At 38.8% G+C, this 15,032-nt stretch overlaps 1 protein-coding gene across 1 annotated transcript in view; it reads right to left on the minus strand.

Moving 5' to 3' along the window:
• RluA-2 (RluA pseudouridine synthase 2) overlaps positions 1-3,688 on the minus strand; it is a 137,602-nt gene extending 133,914 nt beyond the window's left edge. Inside the window, exon 1 of the mRNA XM_090381048.1 lies at positions 3,553-3,688. Coding sequence (XP_090237174.1) covers positions 3,553-3,678 — 126 coding nt within the window. The 5' untranslated portion in view covers positions 3,679-3,688. The remainder of the gene's footprint in view (positions 1-3,552) is intronic.
• Positions 3,689-15,032: the final 11,344 nt, after the last annotated feature.

Below are 15,032 nucleotides of genomic sequence, written 5' to 3' on the forward strand. Positions count from 1 at the left end.
TGATTGCTGGAACAAACTTAAAACTGCCGTTGTGGAAGTTGACAGCTTAAATAAATTCAAGGCAGAACTAGACAAACATCTGGAATGAATGGATGGGTGAAATGGGAAGAGATTTTTTTTTTTTTTTTCCTGGCTGATGCTGTATAAGCTTGCTTTGTTGCATCATATGCCTCTACTAATGCTAATGTCTTTTAACTCACACCCCCGTGTGTTCTATGGCATCGTTGTGCCATAGAACACACAGGGCGAGAGACTCAGTAGCCAAACACTCAGCCCTGCAACTTTTATATGTACTTCAACCTCTAAATGTTCTGGAGAGGGTAGGTAGAGCACTAATCCTGGTTTTAATCAGGTCAGTGAATGCATGCCCAGATAACAGTTTGGTACCATCCCTCACCCACCAATGCTGGGGATGGACGTTGCACAATTCCTTGGGGCCATCAAAGGACGTGTGTAAGAGATGGCCCACTGTTCCTTCACACATGTCCTAGTTTCAAGCATAACTCTTTCATCTATTGACAGTTTATTAACTCCATGTAATTCTTGCTGGATAGATGGAATTTCTGCAAGAGATCTTACTAAAGATGAAGATATAAGTCTCACAGCCCTTCAAGGTGTTTCTTTTTCATCAGAGGGATAATCCATCTTAACAATGGGATACCAAGTCCCCTTCAGTTATAACTGCACAAAAATACTAAGTAAACACATCCTTCGGAAAGCACAACTATTGCTTGGCATCAAGCCTTACCAGAACTTGTTTCTCTTGATGAGAATACCCCTTTGTGGCTTTAACTAATGTTATTGCTCTTATCTGTACCTTCTCCAGATGGGCTATGACTTTTTTAAGTATGGCAGCTGTTATTCTCCCCAAAACGATGGTAAAACCTAGATAAAAGATAAGTCCTGAGGATAAACAGCCACTGCAGGGCTTGAGTGGTGCTTTTCTAAGCCTCACCAGCAGGTCATTCAGGGAGGCACTAGGGAGCACCTTACCAGAAGGAGTGAACTAAATACCACGGTAAACCCATTTTTTGTCTACCTTGCCTGATGGTAATCTCTGGTCACCAACTAAAAAGCTACCGCACTCAATCTTCATCTTCCTACCACATGGTACTAGGGACAAGGTCCATAACTTGTTTAAGTTTATTAGCAATCCTCGCTTCCATAAAAAACTATACGTCTGGTCTAACAAGCATTGTAGACCAGTAGTAGTGTTAGCTGCCAGGATGAGATCATCAGCAAATACGAGACTATTCACTTTATGAGTATTAATATTAAAGCCAACATGCTTAGGCAAATCACAAAACATATCTAACACCATGTTAAACAGCAGGAGAGACAAAAGGTCCCCATGCCTAACTCCTTGTGCTGGGTGCAGTCTCAAACATTTGCCTGAAAACCTCATGCTGGTGTAACAACAATCCTGCAGTCTGCAAAGATAACTTATAAAGGACTACTGAAATTTCTTCTTGCAAAAATGCCTCTGAGATAACTTGTCAAAGGCCTTTTGCAGATCCAGTGAAGCCAAGTGGAAATGTTTTAGCTTCCTACGGGCTTGAATCAGCAAAGACTGGAACAGAAAAACATTTTTGGCAACGCCATCCATTAGCAGAAAGAAAGGCTTTCAGTTGTGGGTCAAAAGTATTCACTGTCATTTTCCTCAGAGTCAAAATTTTGTGAAAAGTTTGAAGTAACACTGGGGACACAGTAATAGATCGAAAGTCTGAAGGATTAACTGATGCAATTTCTTAGGCATAAATATAGTATATGCATCACGCATTGACCTTGGCAGACAATCAGACCATAAAAATACATGGAAGAGATCAATAAGAATCTTTGAAGGGATGTTTCTTAGATGAACTGGTACTACACCACCCGGATCTGGACTGGTACTAACCGCTGGAAAGGCAACCTTCAATTCATGGAGATAACTGGTTTATAAATTAGCCAGTCCCTACCTGAATGAAGCCCTCCCTGGTAAGTGCATTCTTTTGCTCCCCTCACCAATCTTGCTGCCCTTCGGAGAAATGACACAAAGAAATAGATACAAGGAGTGAAAGAAGGTGGCACCGGTTATCGGATTCTCTCTCTCTCTCTCTCTCTCCCCCCCCCCTCACTGGTGCTGCATACAAGGGTAGATTGGATTGCTGGCACGGCAAAATTTAAGAAAAATGCTGATGAAAAGATAAATTTATTACCACAGTACAGTTGTTCTTGTTTTAGGTTTTTTGAGGGTTCATGTGGTTTAGTGCATTTTATTTTTGTACAAGTAGCCAAAAAAACAGTGCATTTAAAAAAAAAAAAAGTTCTGGGTTACTGAAAACATTTCTTAGGTTCCTCTGTAATAACTGCCATCCATCCCCCCAAACCCCAGCTATGTACATTAGCTTCCTCACATCATTTTCCCAAAACAATACTATTTTCATTTGATCATTTCATTTCAAAGTTTGGCTAAAATCTATTATTTGGGTACCACTTGTCTCTGCGCAGTGGGCATGGTCATAGAATGGAGTGATGGTAGTCGGGGGCTAAATTCCAGATCTTGGATACAAGTTGTCTCTGCGCAGTGGGCATGGTCTTAAACAGAGATATTGTACAGTCGAATTCTGCGATTGGGTGATTATTGTGAATGCCTTCACTATAGTTAATCTTAGTTAGTGTGTTTATTCCCTACCTTACTACTGTTTCTTTAGCAGAAAACGAGTTCCCTATTCAAAAATAGCGGCAAGGGATATTTTAACCAAAGATTATTCCGAGCTCTCGCTATCATTAATTTTATAGTTAGAATGTTTATCCTTTGCCTTACCACTGTTTTTATAACAGAAAACGAGTTCCCTATTTGAAAACAGAAGTAAGAGATATTTTAACAAAGATTAGTTTTTACGTGACTTCGGGAGGGATTTAAGCAAAAAATGTGGTTATTTTTGAAAATCTGTAATTATTTTCACTTATTTTAATTCCATATTGCTGTTTCTCTTTATCTAGACCTTGATGCATTACAACGTTTTCGGTGTGTTACACGTGGGCCGGGAAAGCAGTGAGTGGCACCTGCCAATCCCTGCTTTGTTTCTGTCTGTTAGTCGAAATATGGACTTGTACCCAAGAACAGAATATTTACCGGGTCAAGTTCTGTGATTGGGTAATTATTGTAAAGGTGTTTTGTTTCTGATTGTTTTGTGTCGATCAGGGGGTGCTTAGCTTAGACAGGATGTTTATACCCCCCATCCCGCTGTTTTAAAATCGGAAAACAAGTTCCAGACTTTAAAACAGCGGTAAGTAGGGAAATAAACACCCTAGGCATATCAACCTAGGAGGTCAGTGGGCGGGGGAAAGCTGTGAGTGGCACCTGCCAACCACTGCTTTGTTCCTGTCCGTCTGTCGAAATATGGACTAGTAACCAAGTTTTACCACTTTTTATAACACTGATAATTATGCAAATTACTATGAACATCTGGAAACGAAAATACAAATTCTGCTCCCCCGCCATTACAACGGTGTACAACCTGGCGTAAATATCTAGATCTTAACTAACACTGAATATCTAGAACTTACTCTCTTAGAAATCTCAGTTTCATCTTCACACTTTCTCTTTAAGCACTTTTTAGAGGTATCTAAATCCTTGCTCTGTTCTACAGCAACACCTTCCACACATAAGTGTTCTTTGCTGGAACTAATCATGTCTTTTTTTTTGTTTTTTTAATTTTTGTGATGTAATGGAAGTTTAAAATTTACCCTGACTGTCAAAGATAGAAATAAAAACTAAACATCAAGCGTACCATATAAACTTAATAATTTAACAAAAAACATGCTGTTTTGTTGTTGTTATCACCATGCCAAAACAGATAGAAATTGAAGTTGCTATCAACCGCATGTCAAAACACACGATTTAATAACAGAAGAGCTGGTCTATTATGCACTATTTAAAAATAAGTCCACTGCATTACCCATTAAAAAAACAGCACAACAGACAGAACACGCATGAAGAAATCAGACGTTTAAAACTCGTTCAGCTGAGACTGATTACCAACTTAAGTGCAGAACCTACTGGGCGCCATCTAGGAACAAAATTCGAATAAAACTATTTCATGTCATACAAATAACCTTTACTGATTGAAAATATAATTAGAATTCGAAAGACTAGTGCAGTGGTTTTCACTCAGGGTGCCGCGGCACCTTACGGAGCCGCAACAACATTCCAGGGGTGCCACGTAATTTGGTTTTAATTTACTTAAACTTATTATTATTTTTTAATTTATATGTTTATTTCATTATAAAAAGGTGTACAGTACCTTTTTAATTTTTTGATAATCTATAATTGGTGTTTGCTTTGTATCTCTATATAAAGAATAAAATTATATACTGTGTATATATATATATATAATTTGTATTATGAAATGTAATTTTTATAATTATATTATTGTAATAAATATCATATAACATATATATTTTTAATATTATATATATATATATTTATATATATATATATATACAGTAGACCTCGATTTTCCGGGATAGATGGTAAAAAACAATTCCCGGATAATCGATTTCCCAGTTAATCCAAAAATACAAATTCCCCGACATACGTAAGAGATACGTTCCAGGATTTCTAAAGTCGAGTTTTACGTAACTCGGGAATGACTAGTAACATATTGCTATTATATTATTATTGACAAATCTGAATTCCGCGCGATACTTGTTAATGTTTGGCCATTTTCATACATCCTTATTAGTCTAATTTTCTGATCCAAATCGATGGCTTTCCTTTTCTTGGTTGTTTTACTAGTAGCGCTGTCACTTATTCTCTTAGTCGGCACCATGATAACGGTCAAAATGGAATTTTCTAAAAAGAACTTCACAGAGTTAAGGGGGAAATCACACTATTATCAGCTGACGCCGTTGTTGTTGTTATTTGGATTTTAGGAGCATTAGCAACTAAGGCCATGTTGCTCTGGGGATATGCGGTGGTCATTCCCTGACCTATCCGCATCCTCCGCATTTGGTGGTCACGGGCTCGAACCCTGGTCTAATGAAGCGTGTGGTACGCACTGCTGCTCCTGGCTACAGAGTCGCATCAGCTGACGCCAACTCACATTTTACTAAAGCACATTTCTGGAGGTCACTGCCATTAAACAATTTGCACCTTCCGGGTTACTGGGCTTTTCTGTTCGTGCGTCTAATTATAAACGCACAGATACTAAACTCGATCTTATTGTATTTGAGATAATACAGATAGCTGGAATTGTGTGGGTTTTTACGTTATTATGGTGAAATGTGTCCCCTTCACTGAAATCTTCAGTCATATGAAAAAAAAAAAAAAAAAAAAACATAAATAAATTGTAAGAATCTTCTCTTCTTTCCTATTTTTTTGCTTGTTACTCTGTATCTCACTTGAGCAATTTGTACGTGCCGTGATCGTCGTTATTGATTGCTTTTTTATCTGTTTATTATTTTTGTTTGTTATAAATTTTATAATCGTAAAAAAAAAAAATTAAAAATTGAGCGAAAAAAAATTTACGTAAATCCGTAGTTGCGTAAGTCGGGGACTTATTGTATCGAAAAATGTTCAGCAACCTGCGTAAAAAATATGGCGATAGATGAAAAACGAAAAAAAAAAACTTACCAGCACTACTCGCGTATCCAATACGATGCTGCCCTTTATTTTTTACGATGTTGCGTAAAAAATAAAGGGAAGGAACCATTATAATGTTGGTCACCAACATTATAATGGTTCCTTAGAGATTTAACAGATGCACCGTTTCCAAACTTTTGAATAATTTCAAGTTTTTGTTTAACTGAAAACGCAACTCTTCTGCGTTTACTCATCATTTTCGCGATTTCTAAACAAAACAAAAAAAAAATTACTATAAAAAAAATTCTGACATCCCTGACATAAATAACGAAACAAAATTTGTCCTTTTGCGCTGCAATGGAACACAACAATCGACGCGACGCACTGAAACAAACTGAATATTTGGTGTTTTTTTTTTAAATTTGAGTCTTGAAGTTTCCCGGTTAATCCGATCCCGGTTAATCGAGAGTCTGCTGTATATACATACAGAGAGAGAGAGAGAGAAAGAGAGAGAGAGAGCGAGAGAATCGGATCTAACAGGCAGAAAATTGAGTGCCTGTTAAAAATAGTGCCGCAAAATAAAATAAATTACTTAGGGGTGCCGTTATTATAAAATGGTTGAAAATCACTGGACTAGGGAAAGAACAGCTAAAACTAAGCGGCATCATCCGAAATTTTAAAAAATTATAATTTTTGTTTTGAGGTGCAGTCTAAGAACTCAAATTTGGTGAGAGTTTTCAGATTAATGACGATCCAGGGAACTGAAAACAGAAACATACTTGTCCTAAATACCTTCAAAAGTTTGTTGGCGATAAAATTTAATTTTAATCAAAATTTGACTGTGTGCAATTTTATATTTTGTCCACAAAATAAGATTCCACTATTAGAAATGCGTAGTAAGGCGAAATATTAATTTAAATAAAGCCAGCCTGTATTACCTTATACTAATATTCATTCCTACTATATTTTTTACTTAAGCCCATTTCTATTAATACCAGCTTATACTGCCACACATTGAAATCTGCTATTTTTACATTGTGAAAATTTTTGTGATTAATAAAATCAAGTTTGTTTCGTCTTGTATTCATGCTAGTATCTGGTTACCATTATTAATGGTTATAAATGCTTAATGTATATTTGTAATGCTTATAATGTATACTTATAATTTTCCTAACTGTCCTCTTTCTTGGCCCAGGAGATCTGGTAACCCTATGATACGACCGTGCCGAGCCGTTTTAGTAACTGAGGCAAGAATGAAAAATTGCGCCCTTCTGTTAATCATGGCAATGTTGGCAATTATTTAATCTTTCTTTTGGCGCCCCTTCCAGCTTTTAATCTGAGGCAAGAGCCTCCTTCGCCTCACCCTCGGAACGGCTCTGACCCTATCCAACCTATGTGGGGAGGATAGTGATAATAGGCACTGTGCCACCGAGAAGGTACATATATTGTCCAGTGCATTTTCTTATGTATCTGGAAGCTAAAACTGACTCAAAGAAAAAAAAATTACGTATTACGAACTAACTCAGCAACAGTGGTTCATAAAAATTCCATTCCATTTCATGAAACACTGTTCATAAAGTCACGATCTGGCTTAGAATCCAGATCACGATATGGATTCTAAGCCAGCCAATCCAACTTTTCGAAAACAGAATCCAACTTGGACTTGTTCACACCATAGGTGCACTTGAACGGTGGTGGGGAATGAAGGATATAAATCACACAAGAATATTGTTTTAAATTACCTAACTGCACAGTCATATGTTGAAACATGTAAGAGCTATCTTGTAAAACGTGAAAGCCAATACCACAAAGAAAATTTCTACATGTGCCAAAGGTCTACAATTTCAAAAAAAAAACAATTATCAAAACTAATCGTGATCACCATCACGATTAGTTTTGATCAACCCACAAGAAAATCGGTAGAAATAAATAAAAAATTAGTACGGCGACTTTTATAATTTAAATCGTGTTTTATTCTTAGGTAAAGCATCAGGAAAAGAATGAGCAATGGGCACACTTTATTTTTGTTTTTCTTGATCAATTAATACTAATTTCTGATTTCACTAGGAGCTATCAAATCTATCCATTTGAGAGATCCAAGTAAGTAAAACACGTTTAATGTTTTCTTTTTTTTTAATTCTTAAGAAACACGGCCAAAAGTATTCGTACAGACTCGACAAGTTTGCAATTAGTCAGGTAAGAAGAAGGCCATTTTGTTAGAAGACTAATCTGGCTCTCCAATTCGTCACAACGGTGTTTACAAGAGTCGAGATCTGGATTCTAAGCCAACCAATTCAACATTTCAATTCACTGTCAAAATTTACTTTTAGATCATTCGCATGGTAATATTTAGAGAGCCCAATTCTTCGCATTGTTCCAACTAGTTCCGAAAAGGCAAGAACTAATTCAAACAATATGCTATGAAATCACTTCAATACAATCTCTAATAGGAAACGCCAAGGGAATCTCCACACAAGCAAACACAAAAATTGAATGAAATATTGTACTTACCGATGCATAGTTGCTAAATATTCCTGTGACCTCTTGGATCCCTCCCATGATGTTTTCCACAAGCAAAATAAGTGACATTTGACCTATCCTCTAGGCGATTCCTCACAAATATTCCATTAGTTAGTAAGACGGAGCAGTTTTCGTTTGATTGAAGTATCACGTAGTCTTCCATATTTTAATAACAATCACAATAGTCCAGTTCAGATTAGATTACTTTGTCCAGCTCAGCCTTAAATTTATTTAGGTTATCAACTTCCACAACAAAGGATAAAACTCTATTTCACCAACCAATCACCCGCTGGCGAAAAGCAAACTTCTGCACATCTACCCTACATCTGTCTTTCCTAAATTTAAATTTATACGGTCTCAAATGATTATTCTGAGCAAGAGGAAAAATTCCATCAGCATTCAGCATGCTCAAATCATTCAAGGCTTTATACACCTCAATCATATCACTTCACAGGTGCCTGGTCTCGAGACACTGTAATTTGCAAAATTTAAGCCTTTCTTCGAAAGGTTCCTGCAACAGAAACTTTTCTAGATCCTGTTGCAGCAGCATACTGTCATTAGTGTCCTTAAGAACCCTGCCAACCTCCGATTCGTCTGCAAACTTGGACATTAAGCTTGATATACCATCATCAATATCATTTATAAATACAGAAAACAACAATGGACCCAATACTAAACTCTGAGGGACTCCATAATAACATTAGTCCACGATGAGCAGTGTCCATTCATTACCACTTTGATATTATATATGTGGATCTTAGAAAGGCTTTTGATACTGTTGCACTTGGAAGACTGCTACTCAAATTGGAGCAGTGTGACATTGGAAGCAAATTGCTGCTATGGATAAAGGGGTGGTTGAGGGGGAGAAGACAGAGAGTGGTAATCAATGGACACTGCTCATCGTGGACTAATGTTATTAGTGGAGTCCCTCAGGGCTCAGTGTTGGGTCCATTATTGTTTTCTGTATTTATAAATGATATTGATGATGGTATATCAAGCTTAATGTCCAAATTTGCAGATGATACAAAGGTTGGCAGGGTTGTCAAGGACACTACTGACACTATGCTGCTGCAACAGGATCTGGAAAGGTTGAGCAGATGGGCTGAGAGGTGGCAAATGAAGTTTAACATTGACAAATGTAAAGTACTACACATGGGAAACAGCAACCCCAGAGCAACGTATCAACTCTGTGGTACTACACTGACAGTCGTAGAGAATGAAAGGGACTTGGGGGTGGTTGTGCAGGCAGATATGAAGTTCTCTGAGCAGTGCAGACGGGCTGCAAGAGTAGCTCATGGAGTATTGTCAATGATATACAGGAATTTTTCCAGCAGGGATAAGGAGGTGATTATTCCATTGTATAAGGCAATGGTCAGGCCACACCTAGAGTACTGTATACAGGTCTGGAGGCCTCATTTCAAGAAGGATGTAGAGCTGCTGGAACGAGTACAGAGAAGGGCAACAAGATTAGTGAATGGAACAAAGGGGTGCTCTTACGAAGAAAGGCTTAAGTTTTGCAAATTACAGTGTCTGGAGACAAGGCACCAGCGAGGTGATCTGATAGAGGTGTATAAAGCCTTGAATGGTTTAAGTATGCTCAATGCTGATGGGATTCTTCCTCTAGCTCAGAAAAATCACCTGAGAGGGCATAAATTCAAATTGAGGATAGACAGATGTAGGATAGACGTGCGGAAATTTGCCTTTAGCCAGCTGGTGGTTGGTTGGTGGAAGAGACTCCCATCCCTTGTGGTGGAGGTTGATAGCCTAAATAAGTTTAAGGCTCAGCTGGACAGGTATTTTGAACGAACAGAGGGGTGAAGTGGAAGTGGGGGTTTTTTTTTTTTTTTTTGGCTGATGCTGCATAAGCTTGCTTTCTTGCATCAAATGCCTCTGCTAATGCTAATGCTAATGCTAATATCACTCTTTGTCTTCTCCAACTCAACCATCCCTTTATCCATAGCAGTAATTTCCCTCCAATGCCACACTGCTCCAATTTATGCAGCAGTCTTCCGTGTGCAACAGTATCAAAAGCCTTTCTAAGATCCAAATATATAATATCAAATTTATTCCCTGCATCCAGTTCCTTTGTGACCACATCATAGTATCCAATCAAATTGTTAAGGCAAGACTTTTCCTTAACAAAACCATGCGGTGTCCGAATTATAACTGAAGACTTGTCTAGATGATCATGCAGTGCTTCTTTAACCAGTGCCTCCCTTAATTTTCCTGGAACAGGAGTTAAACTAACAGGTCTATAATTACTTGTGTTGCCTTTTGAACCGCCTTTGTGAATTGGGGTCACAATTGCACTTATCCAGTCCATGGGAACCCTCCCCTATGTCCAAAGAAGCTCTCATAATTATGGCTAAGGGTTTGCTTACTTCCTTTGCTGCCTCCTTTAATATAACTGGATAGATCCCATCCACCCCGGGTGCCTTTTTTATGTTCATCTTCAACGATTTCTCCTCCACTTTCCTCTGTTATTACAAAATCATCTAGCTCTCTGCCAGAGTTTAACTTACCTCTGGCATTCCCCTACCGGAATAATTCCTCATGTGTCAATGTAGATGCAAAATACTCATTTAGTTTGTTAGCCACATGAGCAGGATCATCAACAGTTGAACCATCAATCACCAGTGGACCAATCTGATTCATCCCCTTCCTTCTAGAGTTTACATAAGTAAAGAACTCTTTTCTGTTTTTCTTTGCATCCTTTGCCAAAGATTTCTTGTAATCTGCCTTCGCCTGCCTAACGTCCTTTGTAACTTGGTTACAGATCAACTTATATCTATCATAGGCTTCTGTGTCACGTGTTAATTTATATGTATCCCATGCATTTTTCTTCTCTGCCATATGTCTCATTAGTTCATCTGACATCCATTTAGGCCTAAACCTTGAACAATATTTCTTAGTTAGTATGTAAAGCCTAGTAGCTTCCAAGATAAATTCTTTAAGGGCTTCCGATTTTGAATTTGCTGTTGGTAACATCATCAGTCGGACCCACCATATAGAATTTAAATAGTTGTTCAGGGAGAGTAATGCCAGAGGTGTATTAAACTCTTGCAGTGAGCTAGATGATTAAGTTTTGCAAATTACAGTGTCTGGAAACTAGGCACCTGCGAGTTGATCTGATTGAAGTGTATAGGTGCGTTTAATGGTTTGAGCATGCTCAATGATGATGGGATTCTTCCTCTTGTTCAGAATAATCGCCTGAGAGAGCATAAATTCACAATGACGAAAGACATTTGTAGAACAGATGTGCGGACGTTTGCCGTTAACCAGCTGGTGGCTGATTGCTGAAACAAACTTCTGTCTGTCATAGAAGTTGATAGCTTAAATAGGTTCAAGGCGGAACTAGACAAATATAGGGTGTCCACTGAAAGACTGAAGGGTTTGAAAAAGTGATAACTTGTTCATTTTTAATCTTTTTTATTTTCGTTTTTTTACAGATTATAGAGCATCCGTTGGAGATTAAAATGTGGCCACTGAAAGACTGATCACCCTTTCAGAATCTTCTGAAGCCATGTTCTGGCGATGCCTAGTTGAGCAGAGCGACGACGGGTATTATTATTATTATTATTTTAGGGTTGCCCGTAATTAAATACATTAACCCGTATTTGTGTCTGTAAATTGCGTATGTTCTATGGTCGATTTGCCTGTTTTGCTGGACGGAAAAACCCAGTTACTGGGCAGAAAAATCTTGCTATCTACGCCTGAGACCGACTAACTCAGCCACGGAGTGAAAAAAGCTCAGTAACGTTCCTCTCGTCATCGACGGGATTCGAACCCAGGCCTTTTTCACCCGGTGTGGGGGGGACGGTGACGATACCACTGTGCTACCTGCTCACACAGCGACGACGAGTACAGGCAGATGGATCCTCAAGGACACTCTTCCGTACAGCTTCCACTGCTGCGTCAGTGCGCTTAGGACCTCTTCCCGGAAGATAGCCGACTGATCCAGTTCTTTCAAACTGGGCGATTAGGTTCCGAATCATGTTATACCTATGACTTTAAAATGTTGCCGGTATTTTCTCTGAGTTTCAATAATTGATCTTTCACTGGAATAGAAAAACCCACCGAGTTTTACTCGTTGCTGGACATCATACGTAGCCATTTTAATCTCCAAGGGATGATCTATAACCTGTAAAAAAAGAAAATACAAAAGATTAAAAATGAACAAGTTATGACTTTTTCAAACCTTTCAGTCTTTCAGTGGCCACCCTGTGTTTGGAGCGAATGGATGGGTGAAATGAGTTTGTTTTTTTTTTTTTTTTCTCCTTTTTGGTTGATGCTGTATAAGCTTGCTTTCTTGTATCATATGCCTTTACTAATTATTCGTGTATTAAGAATTTGCAGATAAAGGAACCACTAGGTGGCAGTGATCACAGTGTGCTGAAGTGGGATTTACTCAAAGAGGTAACTACCGTCAGGGGTAAAGGAAAGGGTTTTTGCTTCCGTAAAGGGGAGTACAGTGGTCTCAGACAGTTTTTAAATTCTGTACAGTGGGATCAACTGACGATGTTACAAACAGTAAATTCTAAGTGGGAAGCATTCAAGGAATTAATCGTGGAAGCTACTAGACTTTATATACCGATTAAGAAATATCGTTCAAGGTTTAGGCCTAAATGGTTATCAAATGAACTAATGAGACTCGTGACAGAGAAGAAAAATGCATGGGATGCATATAAATTATCAAGCGACTCAGAAGCCTATGGCAGATATAAGTTAATCTGTAATCAGGTCACAAAGGAGGTTCGGCAGGCGAAGGCGGATTACGAGAAATCTTTGGCAAAAGATGCTAAGAAAAACAGAAAGGATTTCTTTACTTATATAAACTCTAAAAGGAAGGGGATGAATATGATTGGTCCACTTGACATCGATGGTTCGACTGTTGATAATCCTGCTCAGATAGCAAACAAACTGAATGAGTATTTTCCATCTACATTCACACGTGAGGAATTATTACAGTTTGAAAATGGAAGAAGGTTATCAAATTGTAGCAGTGTGCTTAATGATTTTGTAATATCTGAGAGCAAAGTGGAGGAGAAATTGTTGAAGTTAAACATAAGAAAGGCACCTGGGGTGGATGGGATCTATCCAGTTATTTTAAAGGAGGCGGCAAAGCAACTAAGCAAACCCTTAGCCATACTTATGAGAGCATCCTTGGACTCAGGGGAGGTTCCCACGGACTGGAGATGTGCAAATGTGTCCCCAATTCACAAAGGTGGATCGAAGGGTGACACAAGTACTTACAGACCAGTTAGTTTAACTTCTGTTCCGGGTAAAATAATGGAGTCACTGGTTAAAGATGCATTGCAGGATCATCTAGACAAGACTGCAGCAATAATTCAAACACAGCATGGGTTTGTTAAGGGAAAGTCTTGTCTGACAAATTTGATTGGTTATTATGATGTGCTCACAAAGGAACTGGATGCAAAAAATAATTTTGATATCATATACTTGGATTTCAGGAAAGCTTTTGACACTGTTGCGCATGGAAGACTACTGTACAAATTGGAGCAGAATGGTATTAAGGGTAAGTTGCTACAATGGATAAAAGGATGGTTAAGTGGGAGAAGACAGAGGGTGGTAATCAATGGGTGCTGCTCTTCGTGGACTAATGTTATTAGTGGAGTCCCACAGGGTTCGGTGTTGGGTCCACTGTTGTTTTGTGTATTTATCAATGATATTGATGAAGGTATATCAGGCTTAATGTCGAAGTTTGCAGATGACACAAAGGTTGGCAGGGTTGTTAATGACAGTAATGGCAGTGTGCTACTGCAACAGGATCTAGATAATTTGGGGAGATGGGCTAAGAAGTGGCAACTGAAGTTTAACCTTGACAAATGCAAAGTACTGCATATGGGTAGAAGTAACCCAAGAGAAACGTACCAACTGTGTGGTACTACACTTAAGGTGGTAGAAAATGAAAAAGACCTGGGAGTAATTGTGCAGTCAGATATGAAGTTTTCTGAGCAGTGCAGACAGGCTGCTAGGGCGGGTCATGGGGTTTTGTCAATGATATATAGGAATTTTGCTAGCAGGGAAAAGGAGGTGATTGTCCCTCTGTATAAGGCAATGGTCAGGCCACGCCTTGAGTACATGCGTACAGGTCTGGAGGCCTCATTTTAGGAAGGATGTAGATTTGCTTGAGCGTGTACAGAGAAGAGCAACACGATTGGTGAGGGGAATGAAGGGATTCTCTTACCAAGAGAGGCTTAAGTTCTGCAAATTGCAGTGGCTGGAGACTAGGCACCTGCGCGGTGATCTGATTAGCATTAGCATTAGTAGAGGCATATGATGCAACAAAGCAAGCTTATTCAGCATCAGCCAAAAAAAAAAAAAAAAAAAAAACCTCTCCCATTTCACCCCTCCGTTCGTTCGAAATACCTGTCCAGTTGAGCTTTAAATTTGTTCAGGCTATCAACTTCAACAACAAGTGATGGAAGTCGGTTCCACCAACCAACCACCCGCTGGCCAAAGGCAAATTTCCGCACATCTATCAGACATCCATCCTCCCTCAATTTGAATTTATGCCCTCTGAGGTGATTATTCTGAGAAAGATGAAGAATCCCATTGGCATTGAGCATGCTCAAACCATTCAAAGGCTTATTCACCTCTATCAGATCACCTCGCCGGTGCCTAGTCTCCAGACTCTGTAATTTGCAAAACTTAAGCCTTTCTTCGTAAGAGTAACCCTTTGTTCCATTTACTAATCTTGCTGCCCTTCTCTGTACCCGTTCCAGCAGCTCTACATCCTTCTTGAAATGAGGCCTCCAGACCTGTATACAGTACTCAAGATGTGGCCTGACCATTGCCTTATACAAGGGAATAATCACCTCCTTATCCCTGCTAGAAAAATTCCTGTATATCATTGACAAGACACCATGAGCTACTCTTGCAGCTCGTCTGCACTGCTCAGAGAACTTCATATCTGCCTGCA

This window comes from Mastigoproctus giganteus, chromosome 9 (genome assembly GCF_048544385.1).
Source record: "Mastigoproctus giganteus isolate SK-2022 chromosome 9, ASM4854438v1, whole genome shotgun sequence".
Lineage (NCBI taxonomy): Eukaryota > Metazoa > Arthropoda > Arachnida > Uropygi > Thelyphonidae > Mastigoproctus > Mastigoproctus giganteus.